Source organism: Poecile atricapillus, chromosome 8 (assembly GCF_030490865.1).
Source record: "Poecile atricapillus isolate bPoeAtr1 chromosome 8, bPoeAtr1.hap1, whole genome shotgun sequence".
Lineage (NCBI taxonomy): Eukaryota > Metazoa > Chordata > Aves > Passeriformes > Paridae > Poecile > Poecile atricapillus.
In genome coordinates, this window is record NC_081256.1 from 10,350,468 (window position 1) to 10,375,384 (window position 24,917).

At 42.2% G+C, this 24,917-nt stretch overlaps 1 protein-coding gene across 4 annotated transcripts; it reads right to left on the bottom strand.

The window, feature by feature from the left end:
* Nucleotides 1–23,560, bottom strand: SERPINE2 (serpin family E member 2). Of its 4 annotated transcripts, none has more exons than XM_058844318.1 (10): nucleotides 23,475–23,560; nucleotides 9,930–10,204; nucleotides 8,608–8,724; nucleotides 7,227–7,454; nucleotides 6,095–6,292; nucleotides 3,405–3,603; nucleotides 3,179–3,279; nucleotides 2,091–2,177; nucleotides 1,449–1,532; nucleotides 1–669 (listed from the first exon to the last, which is right to left on the bottom strand). In XM_058844318.1, the coding sequence occupies exons 2-10, from the start codon at nucleotides 10,183–10,185 to the stop codon at nucleotides 632–634; spliced, it is 1,308 nt and encodes a 435-aa protein (XP_058700301.1). In that variant the 5' UTR covers nucleotides 10,186–10,204; nucleotides 23,475–23,560; the 3' UTR covers nucleotides 1–631. The 4 variants fall into 4 exon arrangements, with proteins under 4 accessions (XP_058700301.1, XP_058700298.1, XP_058700299.1 ...); XM_058844315.1 differs by having other exon boundaries at nucleotides 8,608–8,727; XM_058844316.1 differs by lacking the exon at nucleotides 23,475–23,560 and adding an exon at nucleotides 10,361–10,416 and having other exon boundaries at nucleotides 8,608–8,727.
* Nucleotides 23,561–24,917: the final 1,357 nt, after the last annotated feature.

Sequence of the window (24,917 nt, forward strand, 5' to 3'; positions counted from 1 at the left end):
TGACTGTTCATAATGCAGTTTTATTTTTTTCCTTTGTACAAAAACAAATATAAAATTTAAATCCAATAGAAAGTGTATACTAGCAATGACAAGTTTACATTACAATGAGACAAGACAATGCGATGTGTATTGAACACCACATTAGTTTTAAAACTCTCAGTGATACATGCACTATATAAAAACTGCTAGAACTTTTACTCTATTTCTACCAAGAATATCCAGGTACCAAGATACTCAAGAACCAAAAGTAATCTTGATAGGTGGTATCTACAAAATTAGACCTTTTCCACACACAAGAAGAAACCAACATTAATAGAAACATTTATCATTCTTTGTTAAAATCCTCTCACAAAAAGCCATACATAAAATTCTTAGTAGATACAGAAAAAGCTCGGAAGCTGTTAGCGTAGGTAACCATTCAGTAGTTTAGAGAATCTTTTAGACATTTTGAAGAGATACTGTAGTTTTCAATCTGTATTTTCCCCACAAAGCCAGAACTATGACGACTCCTGTTTCAAAACCTAGTCAGTGGTTAAAACTAGTTCTTGAGTGAAGTCAAAAAGTAGTGTACAAAATATTTAACAGAACAGGGGTGTGCCTGTTTACTTCTTGAAGAAAGTCTTTTCCACATTCAAGGTTTGTTTATTTGTCCCATAAACAAGATTGTACCTGAGGGATGAAACAAAAACAAGGATTACCATCATCTGTAAATAGAGTTAAATTTTTCCATGAAAGCATTAAGTCCACAGAGCACAGCCAAGCCACCTCACCAGTTTTGTCCAGCCTTCCTCAGGTCTGTGAGCCCAGGGAAGAGCATGTTTGATTAAGTGGCCAGCTCCTATTTCTAGAGACACACAGCCCTGTTGATGCTCTGTGGAGCCTTGGGATGGGGCCAGCTGCCAGCAGCCTGCTCTTCCCCCAGTGCTGGCAGCAGCACCTTGTTCCCCACTAACTGACACTGATATACACATCACTGCAAGAAGGGCAGTTCTGCTCTAGGAGTCAGCCCATTCTGCAGAGAAGCTGTGAGAGCTATACTGAACACTTGCTCATGTTCAGAGCAGGCTGGAGCAGCACCCTGCATTCCCAAGCCCCTATTCTGCCTTGGCCCTCCTCACTGTCTGACTGTCCAGAAAGCTGGGTGCTATTCACCAATTCACTATCAGTAAAGGGCTGATACTCTCCACTCAGGGGAGCTATGACTATTAAAGACTCTTCTTTTATACCCACAAACCTGCCATGCTTGTTTCTGTTAACTTGATAGCCAAAATGTTTTTTTCCCTGTTCCAAGTTATATTCCCAATAAAATAATCTAAAATTAAAGGCATAAAAATGCACTTGCAGGAATTCTTTTTAATAGTTATTCCATAGCTTCAGACTTCTTTTGTCACTATTACATAGCTTATACTCAACTTCTAAGCCAAAAAGTATTTACAGATGGTACTTACCTGTAGGATTGTGCCGGATGAAAAATACAAATGGTCTGTCCACTATGAACCAAGGAGGGGATGACCTGGCTATTAAAATTGCAGCTTGCAAAAAAAGTAAGGTGTAGAGTAAGACAAATCAAGCACCATAATGCATTACATACTCTATCAAGTAAAGTTTCCTTGTAGATATATCTATGCCTGTGTGTATACATATATATATATAGGCTTGAATAGGTGCAGACAAATGCCTAAAGCCTACCAACTTGGACATTTAAATCCACACAGGTCCACATGATATCCTTACAGGAATCATTTAAAAAGACATAAGACCCACAGGGAGCTGGAAGTTGTGGGCTGTCACCCAAAGGCTGTAGTAGCTTACTCCTCTTTGTAACCTGGATAGCCAGAGCATACTATTAATGGCCTAATGAAAAGTCTAAGCTATGAGAAGACACTTCTCTAGAAGTAAGCTGTTAATATTTCTTACAGTGATCAACACTGGCAAGCTGAGATCTTCCTGAGAAATTACATAAAACCCATTAACTGATCTGGGTCTGAGCATATTGCTGCAGGGATCTCCAAGTGGGCTCTCCTTGCTTTGTGCCATAGCCCTCTAATGGAATTTTCCCAAGTCTGACAGTTATTGGTACAATTGCTTACTTGTTGCTGCAGAAGCTTTGGTTCCATCTTCACTAACTTCAATTTTTGTCTTTTGCAGAACATTAGATACATGAAGACCTTCTGTTCCTGAAAGACCCAAGGAGAACAGCATCTTCAGTAAAACTCACTGAGAGAGTCCTGAAGCACTTTGTAGCTAAGCAGCTCTGTCAGCATGGCTCAGAATACTAAAAGTTGCTACAATCCTGCTGGAATCCCAAAGCTGCAGTGCAGAACAATACCTTTGAATACAGTCACTAAGTGCGTAATTACAAAAATAAGAAATAACCTATATTACTTCTCCTTCCTCCCTATTTACTAAGTTTTAATTGATGGCTTAAGTTAGAAATGCTCACATGAATTTTTAGTTGCAATTAAAAAAAACAACTAAAAAAATTTGCTATCTGAATTTAAATTACACTCCCATGTGTCTCAATGTCAGGGGAAAAAAAAGCACTTAGCAACATACCTTGCTTTCAATGAAACACAGGAATCTGTTTTCAAATTATGCCAGCACAAGGTAAGCTTTTTTGTTAGACAGTTCTACAGAAGCTAATCAGGATTTTAATGAAAGCAGAGAAGAGAAATAAGATGACATTTTGCAGCCATGAGTTTAAAAGTATTTACACCCCAGTTTCAGACACTAATATTTACAGCTCTGAGTTGGTTCAGTCCCTTAAAGTGTGACTATTTTTCATACATTTTTTCTTACAGCTCAAGAAAAAGTCACTAAACACATACTAAAGGAAAGATTTCACACTGTAGTAGCAGTATTTGCTACAGACTAAGGTATGGTATTAAGTCCTGCCAGAGTTTTCAGACAATGCTTGAGACCCTCAGGTTGCAGCATCAAAGAAGCTGACCAGCATGATTTACTGCTGTAATGTAAGATAAGGGAGAAAAAAAAGCCACTGCAATGCTGAACAGAAGCAAGCAGTCATGCCTGGCTGGCTACAACATAAAACCAGCTCCAATGCCATGGCAACACTTAGCCAAGAGAAAGCAGACAACTGCACTGGTAAAGCAGCACTTTATTCAGAGCTAGAAACTATGAAGGACCACCATGAATTAAGACCAAAAATATAACTTACTTGTTATTTTTGCAAAGTTTGCCTTTGACTGGTCAAACATATCTGTAATACCAAGTGCTTGCAGAGGTTCCTTTAAGTCTGTTTCTGCTTCTGCTGTAAATCTGGTTGGAAAAAAAAAAGAATGTATCTGTATTATGCAGGAAAGTCACCTGAAGTATTCCTTCTCCCGTATGAGATGAGATACAAATACAATCCATTCCTTCTTCAGGGAGTGTTAAGTACTTACTTTGGTAAAATAACCTGCACTCTTTTTGCTACCATGGTTGTCATCCAGCTTCCTATTGTTTTTGTGCTGATGTGGGGGATGATGGCAGAGAGCGGTGTTGTGCTTTCAGTGGGCAGTGCAATCAACATGCTGATCATTTCCCCATGGTATGGCAGCTCAATGATGTTGTACCACAGCTCATTTGGGGTACTTGTAGTGCCTAAAAAAATAGAAACAAACCCAAACAAACTAGTGAGCCATAGTCCTTATAGCCTTAAATCTCTACCTTAACGCAACTACAGCTAGAAGAGTCTGTCAGGAAAGCTTTGCCCACCTCTCAAAACTGACTTTAAAGACCTAGACTTCCTGCTAGGCAACCCTTCAAAAGGCACAGGCTCCGTAGGGATGCTAGTATGATGTAAAACACAGAAAGATGCTATCATGGAGCAAATACTCATTTAACATACATACTGTTTCCCAGACAAATGTCACCAGCCCAGAGCAGCAAGCCGGCTACATTAGAAGTGACCAGGCCTATGAGTTAGCTGGATCTTTGCTTCAGATCTCAGCTGTACCAGAACCAACTGTGAATTGAGAATTAAAAAAAAAAAAAAAAGCAAGGAATAGCAGCAGACTATCTTTCAAAACTGAAGAGATTTTGCAGACAAGCCTGTTCCTCCAAGAGTTATTGCAGGACCTCCTGGTTCCTGTCTGAAGTAGTCTGTTGCATTCACTTAATTTTCTTGCTTAATAAGGATCTGATCAGGAAGCAATCTGAAGTCTTTGGAGATGGTGGAAAGCAGCCACTTCGAGGCAGTGTAAGAGGCCAATTAGATGAGATGGAGGGAGATAGCAACGCATCCAAGTTACAGCAAGACTGTGAGCAACCCTCTCCTCCTCCTCCAAGCTCCCTTTGCTTACCGTGGGATTTCTGGCATGTGGCTGGGAAGCAAATGCTTTTTATAGTAGTTTCAAGTTAAAATTTGTCAGTTTAACTACAGACGGTATTTCAGGCAAGGTTTTAGGATTAGTAGCAAGATCTTATTGTCTTTCCCCTTTCTTCATCTAAATCTGTACTTGTCAGTCCAAGCTGAAAATCAATGGCTGCATTACAAATTCAATCTTGTTGCCAAGGGCCATGAAACCTGCCCTAAACTCATATTGCTAAATATGAGTTTATTGCTGAACAAAACTGGCAGTACTGCACCTCTGCTTTGCAGGAATCATGTCAAAGTTGGCAGTTTCACTATTCCTTTTATTATGGCAGTGGTTCTCAGGCTGGAGCCTGCAGAGCTAACACTGGTTGCACAAGTCAGCTCCAGGACAGTCACACAAGGCAAACTGTCCAACAGGTAAGTGCTGCTTTCCTGATTTGCTACATGCTGCTATCATTACTGAGGCAAACTGAACAAGAGGGGAGCTTAGCTTCAGTCAGCTGATGGGACTGAAGATACTTAAGATAATTAAACTTTTAAAAATCCCATTGCAAGCATGGATAGAATATAAACCCTGTGTTAGGAAATCCAGAGATACAAAAACTCAAGTGAGTCCTCAGCAAATGGGTAACTCCACAGTATTTCTTTTGTTCCTTTTTAGTCTTAATAGTTTCTCTAGCTTAAACATAGGCCAACATTATGGATATTATAACCAGCATCAGAAGCCTTTAAGATAATAATCTTGCTAAACTCCATCTTAAGTTATAACTTCTTTGAAACTCCAAAATCAGTACATACTGCAGTAGGTTTCCTACCTCCCCTAGCTCACACTTTCAGCAGTTAAAGTGTTACATTACATCTGCTCTAATATAGAGGCTTGGGACCGGGTCACAGCTGTTTACTTTAACATGTCTACTAATAGTTGAGCATTACTGACATAGTAGTGCACAAAACTAGGCATTTAAGAGAACAGCATCTCTTGCTTTTAAATTTATAGCAAGCTGTATTCTCAGGCCTGTTTCTCAGACTGTATCTAGCACACACGGAAGTAAGTTCCAGGCAGCACTTCTTAGAATGATCGAACACAAGTTTTTAATCAGAGCATCCACCTTACTTTGACCACTAAAATCCCCATAAGGCTGCAAACTGAAGCTCTGAAGTACATTGCCAATCACATCAAGCTGCTGGTGTCAGCTCTGAGAGTCTCTGATGGAAGTCTGGCAGAACCTGCTGAACTTCTTTTCACTTGTGACTCAATCTGAAGAGCAGTTTCATACCTCAGGAGATATAGCCAACATTCTAACCCAGCTCCTCTGGCTCCCACAGGACTGGAGAGTGTACAAGTCCCATTTCTCTATCTGCAGTAAAAGATAAACTGATTCTACTCCAATCTTTCTCTCATACACAGCTCACCACCAGTAAACCTCTACCATTCTGCCTGTTGGCAGCTTTCCTTTATTCTCAGTCCTTATAAACATGTACTTTTATTTCTTACAGCAAAGCTTAACTACCATGCAAATTTCTCTATTTGGCTACTTCAGAAGTAGAAGGCAAAGGATAAGGCAATACTTGACAGTATCCAACCTTAAGGCAACTGTTAAGTACCTTGCCCATGCCTCAGCAGCAGGAGACACTTCTGTAACAAAATCCATCTATATCAGCTATAAGAAGCAGCACCATTAAACACCACACGCACAGCAAGCTCTTGTTTCAATTTGAAAGGAAAGAGAAAATTCTACACCCATTGTTGGTGGTAGTGAGAGTCACTGAGCTTACCACAGCGGAAGATGGACAACTGAGACAGCATAGGAACTTGGTAGGTCTTCCCATCAGCTCCATAAAATGGGCGTTTCTTTGTATTTTCAGGTCGAAATCGTGATTTCCATAAGCCCTTGAAATACACAGCATTCACTAAAACCAGTCTGGTCAAACTGCCTTCAATATCATCTGGAGCTACAACCTGATCAATCATACCTAGAAGAAATAAAGGAATTCTTGAGTATTTGCCACCATAAACACTGGCTGTTTTTGAAGTACCTGGCACACATATTACTTTAGACCCCTTGACCTGTGATTGTGTCAGCTCCTAGAGGAGCAATATATTTAAAATTCTTAAATTCAATGGTATTCTTAGTCAAAGTAGGCTTCTGGGATAACTAGAAATAAACATATCTTGTTAACTGATAGCCTGATATTTTAACAACTAACAAGGCTTTGCCCTTTCCAGCATGCAAGCGGAGCTAAGACTACATGGAATACTTTCAGCTGAAACACCACCCCATTCACACACTGCTTGCAACATTGCTATGCAAAACTGGTGATGTGGTCGAGAAAGAATTTGACAGCCTCATTTCACAAATATGACATCCAATATCATTAACACACTCCTCACATCCAGGAGGGACTTGTTTTAGCTCTAAAAGTTAACAAACACATAGTTCACCTAGACTGTGAACATGCTGCAAAACACCATCTCTGGCTTTAGTATCTGTAAGCTTCACAATTGGTACAAGAGGCTTGAAGCATTAGGAGTTGTCTTAGGACAGTTTAGGGCAGTCAGAGCAAAAGTTGAACTGCCCTACAGCTTCCTGCAAGTCTGATTTACTGAGTAAAACAGCCGAGTTCCCTGAAATCATCTATGTTTGAGAAAGCATGGACCCAAGACAACTGTGCTTGGATTTCTCACCAGTTACATGAATGCGAAGTAAAAGCTGCTCTGATCCCTGCTGAGGCAACAAGACTGCTGTTTCCTGACCAACCAGCTCTAAAACATCACACTAATGCCAGCTAAAAGACAGTTTTGAGCTGCAGAACAGAGCTCTCTACCTATCTTTCTCCAGTATTTCCATCTAAATTGGAGGTATCAGACACCACCTTGTCATGCAGAAAGGCACTCACCAATACTCACCCCTTGTTTCATTTTTCACCCATTGGTTGATGGAATCACATGCTGCATTTGAGTCCTCAAAGTCCACACTCTTGACACTGCACTGAAACACCTCTTTGTTCCTTGTAACAAAAGGCACTTCCATTTTAAAGCCACTCTTTGCAAACACTGCATTAGCAATTGTTACAATGTCTTTATTCTTTTTTGAGACTATCAGCCTGTTTATCTTCTTTAAGGCTTTACCAACTCCTAGTTGGGAAAAACAGCAAGTTTCATTTAGAATAACACAATGAACCAACAGTTACTTCATATGCTACTATTAATGACATGAAAAGTCAGACATTAAGTGTTGGACTAGAAAAGGAAGACCAAACCAAGCATTCTGAAAGGACTTCCAAAAATACCCATTTCTGATGTCTCATCTGCATAACACTACTGATAGCCAGGAAAAACATGAACTTCCACTATGATGTCTACTGCACCTCTAGCTGTCCCTCAGAATGTTACAGACAGTGCTTGGGTTTACACTGAGGTTCAAATATTAGTGCAGAGCTACAAATCATGCTCTTCCACAGAACAAACTGTTCCAAAAATATTTCATATCACATAAGCCAGGTCACTTGTCAGTTGTGACAATGACAAAGAAAGTCAAAGGATCAGCCTGCTCACTCAGAGCTCTTCAAGATTTGCATAACAAATGGTCTTGACCCTCAGAAGGTAAAGAAAATTTGTTTTCTTTACTTCCTTTCCATTTACTGGAGAATAAAGGAAGCTGTCAAGATTTTTATAATAAACTTCCAAGTAGAGTCTTAGTTTCCTTAAAGACTAAGTCCTGGCCTAAGTCAGCTACAAGCAAGAGTTAGTCTCTTAACACATGGGCTTGCCTCTAAAAGAAGGAAAAGGGAAGGTAGTAGGTTCCAGTGCTTAGTCAAGATCCTTAGGACCTGAAAGCAGATTGTACAAAGTGCTACTAGCTCCTTCACTGTGTGTGAGGGAAAGCATATGGTAGCACAGAAGAACTGCTATGTTCACCATATCCAGTTCTCCCGTGTTATGCCTTGTCAATGAGCACTTGTCTACACAGGGATGCTACTGCCAGGCCTGCAACTTCATGTTCAACCACTGGATCAAACAGCATCCTTGGCCTGCTGTTATTAATGGGTTCCCTCTGTTTCACAGTACAATTTAGGCAGAAACATTTCCTAACTACTTTCTTATGTAGACAAACAAGAGACATGAAAGGAATAAATTAGTTCAGAGTTATTCTCTTAGCTGCATGTAAGAAAAAGCCTCAGATGGCTTTGCTGTTTCATGTATCATGAATGCTTTAACAGCACCACTGGTATGAATTTCTACATGTCTACTCTCCAATATTATGGGCAAATTCTTTTGGAGAACATACCATAACAGAGGTTCTCAAACTGTATTCTGTGGACCACTGGTGGTCCACGGAGCACTTGCTGGTGGTCCGGGGAGAGCTGGCTGGTCTCATGATGCTGGCTCTCCTCTTTGCTTCCAGCTGCTAAATTGCATTAAAAGACAGCTAAAGACATATTAAATACTTTTTAACTATTACCTTTCCAAAGAAGCAGTTGCTACAGTTGCCAAAGGACTTTAAGGTAGTCATGAACAGGAGCAGGGGAAACTTGTGCAAGAACACAGGTAGCATCCCATAACTAGTCTCTAACCAGGTAGTGGCTACCTTCTAAGGTGTTTGAGAACCTCTGTGTCTCAGTTAGGATTAGGAAGTCTGAAAGCCAGACGAAACCAGTTGATATAATGCTTCAACATTTTTGCAAGTACTTAGATTTTGTGCATTCAAATGTTCCTAGAGCTAATTATCCCATGAAGAGATTTTAATCTACATAATTTAGATGTTAAGGTGTCAAATCATTTTGTTGTACTTTAAATCCAGGACCAAAACAGCAAAGCAAATGAAGACAGGACAACATGTTATATGACAACATGTTATATCACAATACTGCTCAAGATTTAAATGTGCACTTACCTCCTGGAGGGTTTTCTATTCTTGGAATTAAGGCAGAATGCTGGCACTAAGATGTTAAGTCTTGCTGGCAAACACTCACAAAAATAGCATGCAAATTAAAGCAGTAAGAATCTTCAGCCTACTCCCTCTGGAGGGGCAGACATTGGCAGAGGAAGATGAACACAGATGCATGCAGTGTCAGGCACAGGCAAGCAGAAATGGCTGTTTCAAGAAGAGGGCACTACAAGAACTACACATACAGGGATTCTGACAGCAGAAACACAAGAACAAAACTGAAGAGCAAAGTGAAAGTATCAATTGTATGGTTAGTTTGCACCACCTTCAGTGAGGTGCCAAGAAATATCCTCCTACCCTGTTATCTAAGGAGTGGCACATTAAAGGTTGTTCAGTACAGCCTGAAATGGAGTACCGTCACCTTCCTGATCAGAGGGGTCTCTGGACCACCATCCATCCTGTTCTGGAATAGCAATTTGGTAAGGACAAAGGCAGTTCTAGCCACGGCCCCAAAGTCATTAACCAAGCTGCTTATAAGCTAGTTTGGTTATATATATACATTCCCATGCTCAAATTGCCAATTAAATTCAAGCATGTCCATTTTGTGCTTTGGTAAACAGAGTTAATTGGTGCATGATGCAATCTACCACACTTTGAAAGCCATCTCATACATCATGAAGAGTCTCACAAAACACACCCAAAACCACCTTAGAATCACTGACCATTTACACTGTATCTCATCATAGTTGTCAGCTGCTTCTTTGTCTTTCCATCAGCTCCGAGCTGCAACACCCCCAGGACTGATGCAATCCCATGAGGAGAAACAACAACATTGTCCTGAGGCTTAGCTTTCACTATTTGATTGAAGACCTGGATTCCAACATCAGAGCTAAGCTCCTCCAGAGGATAAAAACTGAACTGGGAACATACAGACATTAAAGTCCCAAGAACAAAGAGGAGTGAAAAGTGCCAGTTCATGATTCCTGGTTGGAGATATCTGTAAGAATAGAAAATGGGAAAGCTAAGTCAGCTTTCACAAGTACAGCATTTATAATAAATTCTTATTTACCTAAAGAGCAGGCAAATGTCTCACACATGCCGCACACCATTCACAGAATGCTGGCAATGGGACTCACACCTCCATTTTACTTACCACTACAAGGATTTTAGGTCTAGGGGTTTCCAGATGCAGTGATAATCATGACATAGCTAGATATCAGTGCCTATATGAAGGACAAAAGCCACCAAGTTAGGAGACTATCTCCCACCACACCCAAGTTCCAATAGTTTTGTGCTTCAGTTAAATGAGCCTTGGCATTCTATTTAGCTTGCCCTTTAAGGTAAATGAGTGCTGAGAAGTGTTGTGGTATGGTCCACACCCACAAGTATGTGATGCACAGTACACCTCATAGATCATTTTCTACATGAACAGAAGCATATATAGATATATGCAAACAGACCTTCTGTTGTGGGAATTTACATCTGCCTAGAACAATAAGAGTTAGCTGCATAATTGGCATTCTCAATAACAGGAATGTAGAGGAAAATTTTAGATTTCAAAATGCAAATGTTGAACTTGGATTTCAATCTGTACTTTTCCATTTAAGAAAATAGAGCACCTAATGAATACAGAATGAAGATAACATTTAAAATGGGCGTATCTTCATCTGCAGGTCTAAAACTGACAGAATTCAGTATCACTACCCTTGAGCTCCAAAGAACTGAAGCACAAGCAGCAGCAGAAACATTTTGTTCAGGACCCATCAAGCAACTGATTATAGAGAGCCAAGCCCAAATGTCAAACACTGAGCGCTGTAACTACTGGGCTGTATTTCGTCCTCATGAAATTGCAGTCAACCCTTTTTGTTAGGGCAAAGAGATACTTAGAGAAACATACAATAATCTCCAATTTCCTTAAATTATGTTCCCTGTTCACAACATTTTTAAGGCATTCCATTTGCACAGTTAAGAGTCCTGACTTCCATTTCCAGACCAGCCAGGAGCCTGTTCCCTCCCTGAGCTGACTTCAGAAGAAAGGCTGCAGAGGGTGTACAACTGAATGAAGTGTTATGTGCATAACAAATGCAAAAACAGGTCTCTGCTGCCCTGGAGCCCCCTGTGCAGCAAGTGTGGCACACTTGATCTTCTAGGTGCAGCACCCCAGGGCACTGGGGGCCAGCAGAGCCACAGCCTTGTCACTCCCCAGCCTCCTCCCACACACCCCAAGGAGCTGTGCCATCGCCAGCCTACCTACGCTGTGAGTTCAAACCATGCTGGAGCACTTGACTACCAGAAAACCAGCTGGTGTTTGTGCAGATTCCTTTAATCATCTTTTAATAGCATGTACTCTAACTGTGCTAAAACACTTGAAAGGGACAAATACAGCATTTCCACTTTCTTCTACATCATTTGAGGGGACAAAGTTGGCTTTCTCAAATTTTGTCATTGCAGAATAATAAACCAAATGCTGAAAATGCAATAATGCAGGATTTCAGGCATCTTTCTCCCCCGAACCCAACTTTAGTATACTTCTGACCAGAGAAACTTGCTGGACTGATTTAAAGTTATGCAAGAAAAAGTGAAAATGCTGTCCTACAAAGTGGGGTAACAGCCCACCCAATAATTAAGTCTTCTCCATCAACCTACTAATCCCCCGAGCAGTTTGGAAGTCATTTAAGTACAATTCCTTCCAAAGGAGCTTCATATCACCCATCTACTGTTACTACTCAAGCTTAGTCCAAAATTTAGACTGGACTGAGCCAGCTGCAGCTGAGACCCATAGGAAAAAAGCCCAAGCACCACAGATTTGGTTTGTGACCCCCTGAGGTTATGTGAATCATTCCTAGGTTTGTCTTGCACCCCTCACCACCAGCTACAGCAAGAAAATGTCATGGGGCACAGCCAACAGCCTGACAGGTAAGGAATATTCTTCAGTGTTATTTAATACTAACACAAACCACCTCACTTTGTTCTCAAGGGCAAGCATTCCCTCTCTCCAGACTGATGACACTGCAGGAGGCACTCCAAGAAAAGCTATGTTTAGGCATATGTTTTTTTCTTTGGTGGTTTGGTGACCATCTCTTCTTACAAACCTGGAAACTCAAGGGGTAGTTTAGACAAATTCTTAATCCTGATATTAAGCAGACTTACACCTCAACCTAGTATCCTGGAAAAAAGAAACTTCAAGGCCCTAAAAATACTACAAAGTCTGACTAGATGCACTTAAAAGCAAGCAACGGTTCATGCTGCTGCAATGTAGCCTGTCCCACATAGTGATGGACAGGAACAGTACCAGATAACAATCACAGAGCAGTTTGAGCTGCAATTTGAAAACCAAGCTTTTGACCAAGGCGGTTCCACCTGACCGTGACAGCAAGCCACAGGAAACTGGTCTATTTTGAGGGCAATCTACCTTTGACACATTATACAGCAAGAAGCATACTATGAGGGCAGAGACAGGAGTGACACTTTGAAATCAAATACAACAGTGTTTCATTGTCATTTATATATTTCATCTGCACAAGCCTAACTGAAGTCAGACATTTCTTGCCTTTCCCAGAATATATTGCAAGTCTCCAAGTTTTTCACTGGTGACAGTCCCTGACAGGGTGACAGCCTTGCATTTTCCCCATGACATTGAGAAGCCTTGTCAAAACAACCCAACTCTGCTTCCAAGGCCACTGCTGCAGAATTTTGTTTTGTTTTTTTTTTTGTTTCAACCAATTACCTCCCACATCTGGTTTCCCCAGAATTCTCCACATTTGCCTAATCTCTCCCCTCCTGACACACCATTAAGATGGGTTGGTCTCCATTTTGGAGCACAATCTCTAGCAGATACCTATTCAACAAGTGAAATAAAGTTGTGCAGTGCTCTAAGCATGGAAGAAGAATAAAACCACTTTTAATCACAAGTTACAGAGCAGCTGCTTTGTGGCCTGGCCCTGCTGTGGCCACTGCATAACTTAATCAGGTAACTGGGGAGATAACTGGATCTTTGAGAAGAAGTGGCATCCAAGTAATTGAAGTTCCATCATGGATTTCAGTAAAATCAACTTCTATGCAGTTCAGTATCAAGAAGTGCATTTGCATATCCTGAAAGAAACAGCTTAAGCACAGTGCTGGGAGAAGAAATCCAAAAGGATGTATGATGTGTAGGATGGAAAACAGCTGACCTGCTATACAGAATATCAACAAGCTTTCAACAAGCTTTCATAACACTGAGGCTAAAAACTTAGTGATAGTTAAATCTGAATCTAATGCTTCAGAAAACCAAACAAAAATACAAGCTAGGCATTTCTTTGCCTACGACCTTTATATTTTTTACGAAGTTAACTGAGAAGGAAGAAAGTGTATAGGCGAATTCATTTACATAAATGTGGGCCTTTGAAAGATGCTGGATCAAAAAAAAGTCCCTCTTTATGGTAGGCAGCCCACTTCTTAGACTGAGCACTTACAGGAAGGACAACATCCACAATTTAAACTTCTCAACATGCAATAGAAATACTGTCGCTAACCTGAAGAAACGTAGCCAGTATTATCATACATTGCAATTTGTTATGCAAATCCAGTTCTTAACCCTAATGCTAGAGTTTCTAAGCAAAACACATCAGTGTCACACATTCATCTATATGAGAAATGCCATTTCCACAGCAACTCCCCCTGCCTCACTGAACAGCACCACCCCAAGTCCTGTACATCACACTGAACGACCAGTTAACACTTCAGCTAACTGCAGAGCCTAGCCTAAACCACAAAATTTTAGACAACTATTCCTGTCAGGCACAGAGCTCTGGGGAAGGCAGAAGAGGAGAACAGCAGCATGCCCTATGTACAACAATGGTTCTGTGTTTCATGACAGATGACGAAAAGTCTTCAGGCTACCAATCTTGGGATGAGCTCAGCTTCATGCTGGTGTTGCAAACACTAACTCTCAGACAGACTGGGCAGGATACTCAGCTCTAAGAAGGCTGCTACTCAGATCACCTACACAGTACCTAGTTTAATTTTTTTTTTGATGAAATGAATATGGAAGTAGTTATATCAACAAAGAGGACATGATGCTTTCAGCCTGCATTTATAGAATGCTTATTACAAAAGCAAAGTTATATTAATACAGACTGTTTAATCTGTGTCTAGAAAAGCATTTGGTGGAGCAGGGAGAAGATAGATCTTCAGCCCCAGGCACAAAAACCTGCTAACAATGAAGATCCTCCTACAGCAAAAAAATAGCTTAAGAAGGACTTCATTTTCAGAGAGCCAAACCAAGCTGCTGCAGTCTTTCCAAGAGGAAGAAGAGAAATTAGTTTGATTCAAGATCAGAAGCAAAGACATGATCTGAAAAAGTACCCATATTTAATATCTAAGTTGGAGAAAAGGCCTGTCCCAGAGAGGCTGAAGAACACTTTGTAGTGGATTGAGAATGAAATAATGAACTGTACATAGATTTTTAGATATCTATAATGGCTGCATATTAGACACCTCCAAGTGTTTATTTTGAAGCCTGACTTCAACACCAATAATGCATAATCCAAAAGGCTCCTTGAAGGTTGCAAGACTGATTCTGTAGTTTCTTTAAAGACAGATCAAACATAAGTAAGTTTAGACACCAGACTGCACTTCTGTGAATAGCTGTAACCAGACAGCAGCAAGCACAGCTAAAGGGACTAAAACTGAAGAGCAGTCTCATAGCATTGCTGGTCTCACTGTATTAAGCCCAAAAACCTTGAATCCCCTGAGCCCACGTGGCAGGCACTGGGCAGCTGTGTGACCAGAGAAAGCCTGGAACAAACATTCAGGGACCTCTCCAAGTCTGAGATGTTGATGTTTCCATGCCACTGTCATCTGGGCTACTAATTTAAGTCTTATTTCAATTGACATATGAGCTGAAAGAAAGCAGCTTCACTTCAGGCATTTAACCAACTCTCTTCAGCAGGACTGAATAAATACTCAACCAAACTTGTTAACAGTCATTAAAGGAGCTGGCTGAACACAGAGCAATTGTTTCTCCCAAGAAAGGAGACCACTCTGGTTGCAGTGGGAGGGTCATATGCTGGGTCCTGTTTTTCAGCTGATGCCCACTTAGCAGCATGGCAAAACACTCCAGCCTCTTGGTAGCCTTCTCCCCACTTCACGTGTTCCTGACTCCCCTTTTGCCTAAGCCTTTTACACACCAAAGCTTTCAGCTTCAATATCTTCTCCTCATCCTCAACCTGAGTTCAGCCTGCTGAAGTTCTTCCACTTGACAGATCTGGGAAACGTTTCATCCTCCTTCCACATTTTCTGATATGTCCTGAATGTTGTCTCTCTTCATCTAAGAACCCCTATTATTACTCAATACCTGGATAGTTTAGTATATGTAGAGAGTTTCCAAGAAAAGATGATTGCTAGGTTTTAAACAGCTCAGTACTCACATTGCTCTGAAGAGGAGTATGTTACTGTCAACAAGATATAAACTTAACTTGTACACCGAGATAAGCTGGAAGTGATTTTTTTTTTAAAGAAATAATTTTATATCTTAAGACATTGGTCTGTTTTCAGGCACAACAGCCAGCATAGCACATGAACACAAAAAACCATGGTACCAGTTCTGAAGATTTCCTCTCCCAACCTTAACCCTTTCTCTGCTATTCCTATTTCTCTCGTTTTTAGTGAATTCTGGAAAACCTGTTTAGCTGTGTCCAACCAGCCTCCCCTGCCAAGTGGGAATTTCCCTGCAGAGCACCAGCTTGTAAAACCAGCTGGCCCCACACAGGAGCCATCTCTTTGTCCAAGCACTGCTCCCACATGAGCAGGAAGTTATTAGAGTTCAGCGCATCTTTACCAAGAGTCCTGACTGCCACCACTTTCTGGGAGTTTCTGTTAAGCATGACAAGCTCCATTTCAAACTGTCTATAGCCTCATGACCAGGGTCTCCAGTTCACAAGCCAGACTAATTTTTCTCACCAGTATTTATCTTCTGCATCATTGGGTGGTGGTTCACGGTAGTAAATTAGAAAGATCAATTTCATATCATGCAAAGCTGACCAGAGATTTTTACTTCACCACTGAGTTGTGGCTGTACAACAACTAAGAGGCACTATTCAGAGTTTCAAGAACATAGAAAGGCATTTATCATTTGTTTTTACTTCCATCCCTCATTTATACATGAGTAAAACAGCCAAATTTAGCTCTGCTTCATGAAGCAAACAGTTGACAGGGTAGGGGGCTTATGGAGACAATTATGGTACTGCACAGTTCTATCACCATTTTCAAATTTTATGTGTTCTCTTGTTACTTGTAGGCTCAACTACAATTGCTGAAGTTTCTAGGTATTATTTACTCCTGTATTTAAAGTAGTTTCCACAGAATTCTCCAAGATCTAGTATCAAGTCTTATGGTATCAGAAAGATTAAAGAGAATTGTTTTTAATTTACTGGTGCCCCTTTATTAAAGAAGTGGTTTGGTTGATCTTAAGTTCTTTATGCAATGTGGGTATTTTAACATAATGAAGGAACAAGCATGGGACAGTCAACTCATCAAGACTAATGCTGCAGAACCAGTTTCCCCAAAAGAGGGAGCATAGCAGTGTTTCACAACATGGTGGGGAGGCTATACCCTCTTCTCTGGACTCACTCCAGGAAAGAGAACAGGGGTTTGACAATCACAGCATTTGCCTAAACTCAAGCTCCCTGAAAATAACTTTTAGGTTTTTTTTTTTTTTTTTTTGTGCAAGAAAGGCCTCATGGAACCACAGTTCCCATATTTATTGTACATTAACAATGCTCACTATGCAGCCACAGGCTCTTCAGGAGCCAAAGGCAAGCATTGCAAGCTCCCATTTACAAGGTACAGGGCATTAATTCTTTGGCAACTGGCTGTGTAAGTACAGATTTATGAAGTAAATAGTGCACAAGGTGCTGGACTAACAATGGCTGGTGTCTTATCAGGTACCTCACCAACACCTTTACCTTAAGTCCCACCTCAACTTTAAGATTTTATCATCTTTTCTTCCTTAAAAAATATTAAAGGGTAACTCAGTACCCTTATTCATTTTCACTTGCTGCAGGTATCTTTGTGTCATCTGACAGCAAGTCTCTCACACCGCTACATTCCTGCAGCACAAACAAATCTGGTTCTCCTTTTCCCAAGTAAATTTTGATCTTTTAAGCCAGTGACACATGTCCTGCCTCTTGCACCTACTAGGCTGGGAGAGTAGAAATAGCCTTATGGAGATGCTCCATGGCCACCTGGGAACTGTGCTTGGAGAAGACAGAATGTAAAGACCTTTCAGGATACATCCTTCTTCAGAAGGGTTAAGACACCAGTATCTGTAACATTTGGACTTAAAAAGCTGTCAAGCAAAAAAAAAAATCCTGTGTAAAAAATAAAGAAAACTAAAGGTATAGAATTGAGTCCTCGAGCCAATAGTTAATATTTCAGAGTCTTGATAAGGCATGTGAGTTGCTGCAGAGTAGAAGAGGGATGACCCTTCGCCTTCATATTCTACAACTTTTTGGTTTATGTTACTCTACAAAAGAGGTACTTATATTTCCAATTAAACAATGCTACAAAGCCCAATTCCCATCACTCCACACTCTACGGTTCAGTCAGGGTTTGCAGCATAACTAAAAATTAGGCTGTGAAGCCATACTATTTTTCTGTTATTGACATATTTTTATTCCTGGGAAGCTAAGAGAGGTGGCAGGCTCTATCAGCCACACAACATCCAACTAAAGCTAATGCATGCTGAGTTTAGAGATGCCCAGCTAGTAACAAAAGATGGGGAAACAGTCTCCCAAAAGGACTTGAAGAACCCTCACCTAAAATAATGCAAGTAATATTCAATTACTTGCATTATTTTAAGTTTTTACGTATCCTCCCCTTTCAAGAGGAAAGACTAGGGCAGTAAGTGTTGGCAGCTCTCTAGAGTTACAGTCATTTCACTATAAAAATTAATTGGAACTCCAGTATTCTCTGTTCATAGCAAGAACATTTATAAAACCTTGCACTTGCACAAACTCATTGACAGCCAAAACCTGATACTTTAAACATTTTGAACAGGGAATGCCACCAAATGACAAAATACTTGGAGAGATCAGGAACACTGTTCTAACCATTTACTAGACTTGTGGTTGGAGATCTGGAGAGTAATAGATGACTAGCCTTTTGTTTATTTATTAATCACACTGTACAACATTAGCAATCAACCACTTCCTATCTGCAAGCTAATTTAGAAACCTTACCTGAAAAACTAGATCACAAATATAACCCTTAAAGTGTAATGTAGCTAAGTTGTTAACATTTAAGATGAAAAACATATATTGATTTTCTGTATCCAGGACAGCATCACTGAAACAGACCTAAGCTCACAGGAACTTGAGATACCAGTCTTTAGTGGCCTTTTCTCCACCATTCCAGCCCTAGCTTGAAGGCTTCCCAAAAAGGGTAAGGACATTCACAATTCTCTTTACAGCACAGACATTTACTTATATACATCTTTTCCCCCCAGAAAGCTCCAAAAGCAGAACTAGCCAATCACAAGAGTATCAGAAGTCCCAGATGCTGTAAGGATGCAGGAATGAAGCCCTGTACTATGCTCAGGCCAACACCTCCTCAGTCATCTGCAAGACCACTTACATTAACCAGTTAATAAGAGAATTACCAGCTATTCAAAACCCTGTATTTAAGAAAACGCTCTTTTTGTTAAACTGATCTCATTCTGATGAGAATTTCTGATCAGAAAACTTCTGATCCCACTGGCTTTACTACAGGTTTCTGGAAGGTAAGACTTAAATTTCCATAGTAAAAAAAAAAATGGGACAACTGGGTATGAACTATGCACAAGAACTCTCCAAGAGCAGGTCGTGACCTGGTATATTAAACTGTCTGATTCAGTTCAGCTTGAGAGTTTGTAGGCTGAGTTGTGAGCTGCGTTGGCTGAGCCTCCACAGAGTCCATCACTATTTCTGTAATGCAGATGACGAACCTCTGCAGAGGAAGTAGGCAATTAGCTGGGAAAGCAACCTCTTCAACCGAGCTGCCAGAGCAGCTGGAGGCCTCAGCTTGTTCAACTGCTGAAAAAGCCACATGAACAACTTTTTCTGGAACAGGAGGGTGTATAGCAAGATGAAGACATATAGCTAACAGATAATGCACTTCTACATAGCATTTCTTAGACTGTTTAGGGATGCAAAGTTATAAGATAACAGAATGGAAGAGGAAAAATTAGTTATGTTCAGTTTTCCTCTTGGTTTTGTACCTGTAACCTGCCAGAGGCAATGAGAAACTGCCCCTCTCCTATTCAAACAAAAAACCTCAAACCCTGTTCAGCCTTGGGCCAGCAGAAGTTTACAGTTTGCACCAGATGACAGAACCATCTCAGAAATAGTGAGAAACACCACTAAATACCTTAACATGCTCTTCTGCAAGAACAGAAGCTTAAAGAGCAAGTTGTTAAAATAATACAGAAAGCATTTAAGTAAAAAGCAGACTTGGTCAAAGCTACATAGCTGATGAACATAAATTCATATCCCCTGTACATCAGCCAAATTAAGGGAGCTAGAATGTACCAGCATTTCTCACTAGTGCTTCTGGAGACTCCAGGGGGATTTACTACTGCAGCTTACAGTCTCTTGGCAACTTGTATTTCTCCCAAACCAACCTACCTGCATTCCAAGGCCACTACATATACACAGCCTTGAAGAGGCTTCTTCAGTTCAGCACTCACTGGCCATCAGTCTTGATGCCTTCCACAACTGCTTTTGCAGTCCCAAAATACTGAAGAGAATTTCAGGCTGCTGTTTCTAAAGCCCAGGATGACAACAGTAGACTGCCTGAAGCCCACATTTTACATCACATGGCTGAGCATGGTCAGCAAAACTGACATTTTCACCATGGGGAGATAATTCCACAAGATGAAAATGCTTTCATACTTAAACTGCTTTGTGGCATAATTATCTGACCCCAGCATAAGGCACCTTCTGATTTCAGCCTGAAAATAAGGGAAAAAACATCTTTCTGGGCATTAAAAGTGAGCACCATACCACAGAAAAGATACAGCAGCTGCCAAAACACATGTTTTTTCACAGACACTGCTCAAGGAGATGTACTAATGGATTTAGAAAGCATTTCAGTTAGCACTTAAGTGTATTTCAAGGCCATGATAAACAGCTCAAGAACCTATAGTAGCATTGCCACTAACATTGCCCCATACTTTTCCAGTCCATGATCACTGGCTCTCACTTCAGCAGACCTCAGCTCTGCTTGCAGATGTATTCACAGAAGTCAAGTATGAAGTGGAGTCTATCCCTAAAGAGACGGGAACAAACAGAACACAGGACAGATTTTTTCTCCCCCACAGCATTCCAGCCTAAACATTTGTGTAGCTCCAGCTGTAGAATGTTACCACCTCTTTTTGCTCTCCTCCCACCACTTTAACCATCACAGAAGAGACACACCTGAACATATACATGGTTGCACATATTCAGCTTTCTAGTTTTTACACAAAGAAGCTATCTTTTAAAATAATAAAAAGCTTCTTATAGTTTCATAGTTCCTTAACTTACACTGAATCTTTACATTTACCCTAAATCTTTAAATTTATATGTAGGTGATTGACTATTCCATGCTACCACTACCTGCTCTTCAAAGCCAAAAAGAGACAATTCTTTATAGCATTACATTATTCAAAAGATGTTTATGGCTAGTATAGGTGCACTGAATTACATGGTTCTTATAGGCCAGCACTTTGCTGTAAAACATGATTTGCTAGCTATGCCACAGGTGATCAGGAAGATGCCCAGAGGCATGTAAAGATGACTGTATCTAGAATCATCACTTTACAGAGCAGTGACAAGTATCCATCTTTTCCCTGTCTTCTCATGTATAAAACCTTGGACCCTAGAAAATTGTAGTTAATTTCAGTTAACAAACCAAGTTGACTGGAAATATTTTGATGATGAGAATTAATTTCCCCATAATTAGTATTACAAAAGTGTGCTCTTTCATGCATGCTTGTGATTAAGCAATTCAAGCAGCCCAGACAACCCTCACCCCAGCTTCCAAGAAAACCCTTCCACCTCAGCTTTTTCAACAATGAGCACATTAGTTCCTATCAAGAATTCAAAGTCACAGCCAGCTGCACAAGCCAGGTAGATACTGTGCCCACCACCACAAATCTCTACCCAGAGCTCCCTCTGAACTGATCATTTGCTGTGGATACATGCAATTTATATGCATCTCAACTGCAATTCCTAGCAGTAAGGTGAGGTGGTTATTTTTTAGCATTTATTCAAACACAGTCATGTCAATCTAGTCTAAAAATAGCTGGTGCAACTTACTGGGCTCCCTGCTTGACATTTTTTGCCTAACAGATGCTGGTAAGGAACTCTAGGTTGGGAACACGTTTCTGCCTGTGTGATTTAGACACTCAGGCTAAAAGTCTCCACATGCCACTAAGACACACTATTCTCCTGGTTGTCAATGACAACACCAAACAGAAGCTTCAACACTTCTGTATACACCTTGAGACAAAAACACTGCAGGTTTCTGTTCTCTTTTTTGTTCTGACACGAGTTTCTATTGCCTCCCACATGAGGTACATAGAGCTGTATATCAATATAAATACACATGCAACTATAGTGATAGCCAAAGCAAAGCTTTATCTTCTACCATCCTCATACCTGGGGAACACATAAAACAGGAATGCCCAGAGAAGCTGCTTTCCTTCATCTCAAGAGCACTTGACACAATTGCTTATAGGTTGCCTGACATACAACTTGCCTGTAATTGTAAAAAGCTGTGGACTAGCATTCATTGCTCAAACTTTGCTCCTGTGCCAAACAGCTGCTATTCTCATGAGTTTAATCACACCCCACAAAATGCTACATCTCCAACCTACTACATCTTACATGCAGTTGAATTAATCTACTTTATAATTCTGCCTTTTTATTTGCATTGGTCTTCACCTCACGCTCCAAAGACTCATCTGAGCACTCAGCAGGCATGCAGCTGCTTTTCTCAAAGGATGTCTGCACTTTCCTCAAGGATGTCTGCAGCTTCTCCGAAGCTGTACACGGCAGCACAGCTGCTTACACCTACGTACATTTTGTGAATAGTCCCGACGAAAACGGGTTTCTAATGAATTCCTGTGGCAAGCTGGGGACAAGACATTATTTAATGTTCACACCAGAGAAAGTGAAGGAATAGGAGGCAATTTTTCAGTGCAGTAAAAAAAAAGTAATTCTACCAGGTTTCTCTTTCAGGAAGTTACCCAAGAATGCTATTACAACCACTAAAGCCAAACCATGTTCAGAATCATATACAGGCATGAGAAAGGGGGAGAGCAATAAATCACACTAAGGCCTCTAATCCATACACAGATATTCCCTGGTTTTATGGGAAATTTGACATTTTAACACTTATTTGTTAGTACAATTGCTTCCCCAAAGGTATTTTTCTGTTAAGATCCTCCAACATTACACAGTACTGAGCCAAAATATCAAGCACCATTTTCACCAAGAGACAAAGGACTCTGCATTTCCAAATCTTCCCAGAACCCGATGCACAAAGCAGCTCTCATACAATTCCAAGTGAGCCGAGGTCAGAGTTTTGGCTAACCAGTTCTCCGCTTCAGCACACAACGTGATGCCATCAGCCCTATCCAAACCCTGTTACAGTATCAGAGTATCACCCCTTCCTCCCCAAAAGCCAATGGCCGTAAACGTTTCTCCCCCGTTACTCTGTCATTCGAAATGCCAAGAAAATTTCAGTTACTAACTGAATTATGATTTATTACTTTCACTTAGCACAACACCAGCAAGCTCTCTGTCACAGCAGACAAGAGAAACGAATGAAAGCGAGCAACTTGGAGTTTCCAAGCTCTCCCAGCGCAGCCGGTGCTCGGGCAGTGCCACCTCTCCCGCAGCCGGGAGCGCAGCGTCTCCCGCACCGCAATGGCGATGCTGCTCCCCGCGGGCTGCTAGCCTTAAACCCCGCTTCTTTTGGGGAAAAGCCCTCCCTGCTTTCAAAAGGCCAACACGCAGAAGAAACTCAGCGCGCCAGAAGCCCCGCTCCCGGCACAGCGCCCACGCAGCCGGTGCTGGGAAACTTGTGAGAGCAGGTAACAGGCAGCGCACACCGAGGAGCCGCCGGAGCGACCCCCGCGGCCTCCGGGCTGTCAGCAGCCAAACTTTGGGTGCCCCGGTTCTCCCACCCGGTGTCCCGGTCTCTCCCGCCCTGCCCTCCGGCGCGGCCCCGCTCTGCCCGCTCGCTGCCGGGGGCCCGCTCACCTCCCCGGCCGCTCTCCGCCGCTGCCCGCGCCGCCGCCGCCGCTGCCCCACCGCCCCGCGCCGCTCGGCCGGAGCGCGGCGGCGCCGCCCGGCATTTATAGGGCCCGCGGCCGCCCCGCCCGCCCGCCCGCCCCTCGCCGAGCGCCGCGGGCCCGCCCAGGGCAGCGCCGCGGGCCGGAGCGGGGCGGGGGCGAGCCCCGGGGACGGGCGGGCCGTGACCCCGGACCCCATCGCTCAGGCCCGGGGACGCCACGAGGAGCTTCCCCGGCCCCGCTGGCTCAGCGGGCGGGGCACCAGCCGTGTCGGGGAGAAGGGGAAGCCGAGGCACCGGTGGAGGTGTACACGGGGCAGGACACCCAGGGGATAGCGAGGGGACGGAGACCACCGAGGCCAGCCCCCTGCGACCCCTTCCCGGCAGTGGCGTGGTGGGAGGTTGGAGGATTTTGGTCAAGGGACACCCCTCCGCAGCAGCCAGGCTTCCCCGTGCGCTCCACACTCCACCCATGTCCTCACTAAGGGATGAGGAGATGCCTCCGGCCAGGACCTCCATCCCCAGTATGGCACCGGGGTTTAATTGCACAAACAACGGGAGGGATCTGACGGAGGGAACTTGTTCCAGCGTAACAGCACAGGCTCAGAGCATTGTGGCAGGACAGACGTGTAAACCTGGGAAAACACATGTTGACTGTAACACTGACTGACAGCCCTGGACTCCTTGACTGACAAAGCACAAGAAGGAATTTCCGCTCGTTGTACAAAAACAGTAGTACTGACAACTTCAGAGAAACCAGCAGTATGTTGGTGTGGCAGTGGACAGCACTGCCTTGTTAAGTCATCGTTTCTGCTCCCGGTTTCCAAAAAAATTTTCATGCATGGCACAGTTCAGCTTTGAAGAAACAGGATGAGTATGTAATAAACCACATTTCTTCCCCCAGGAGTTTGAACTTCTCTGGATATAAAATCAAAACGACCCATCTCCTGGCATGAGCTGGAGAAGCAGCAGCTGCTGCTGGTCTTTAGGGTGGAGAGCCTTGTGTCCATCAAGGTGGCTCTCTCAGTGCCGGGGCCCTGTGCCTGGGCAAAACCCAAGTGATGGAAAGATGGATGAGTGAGGTGGCACAGCAAGGCAGCGCACAGAAGCAAGGAGCTCAACCTCAGCCAGGGCATGGGGAATTAGATCAAGATAAGGTGCTGGTGCTTGAAGGCTGGGCTGTCCAGGAATGGTTTCTTCACGGGCAGCACCAGGTGAGGTGGACGGTTTTTAGACTATTTACTAAACAGCTCGATTTTTAAATTTTAATTAAAATTTAGCTTGTAGTCTGTCTTCAGTAGAAATGGTACAGGGAAAAGGAAGTTTTGTTCCAAGCAAATGACATGAAATTGTCCAAGTTTTGATTCCACCCAGTTTGGACAGCACACTTCCAGTCCAGTGAAACTGGAGCT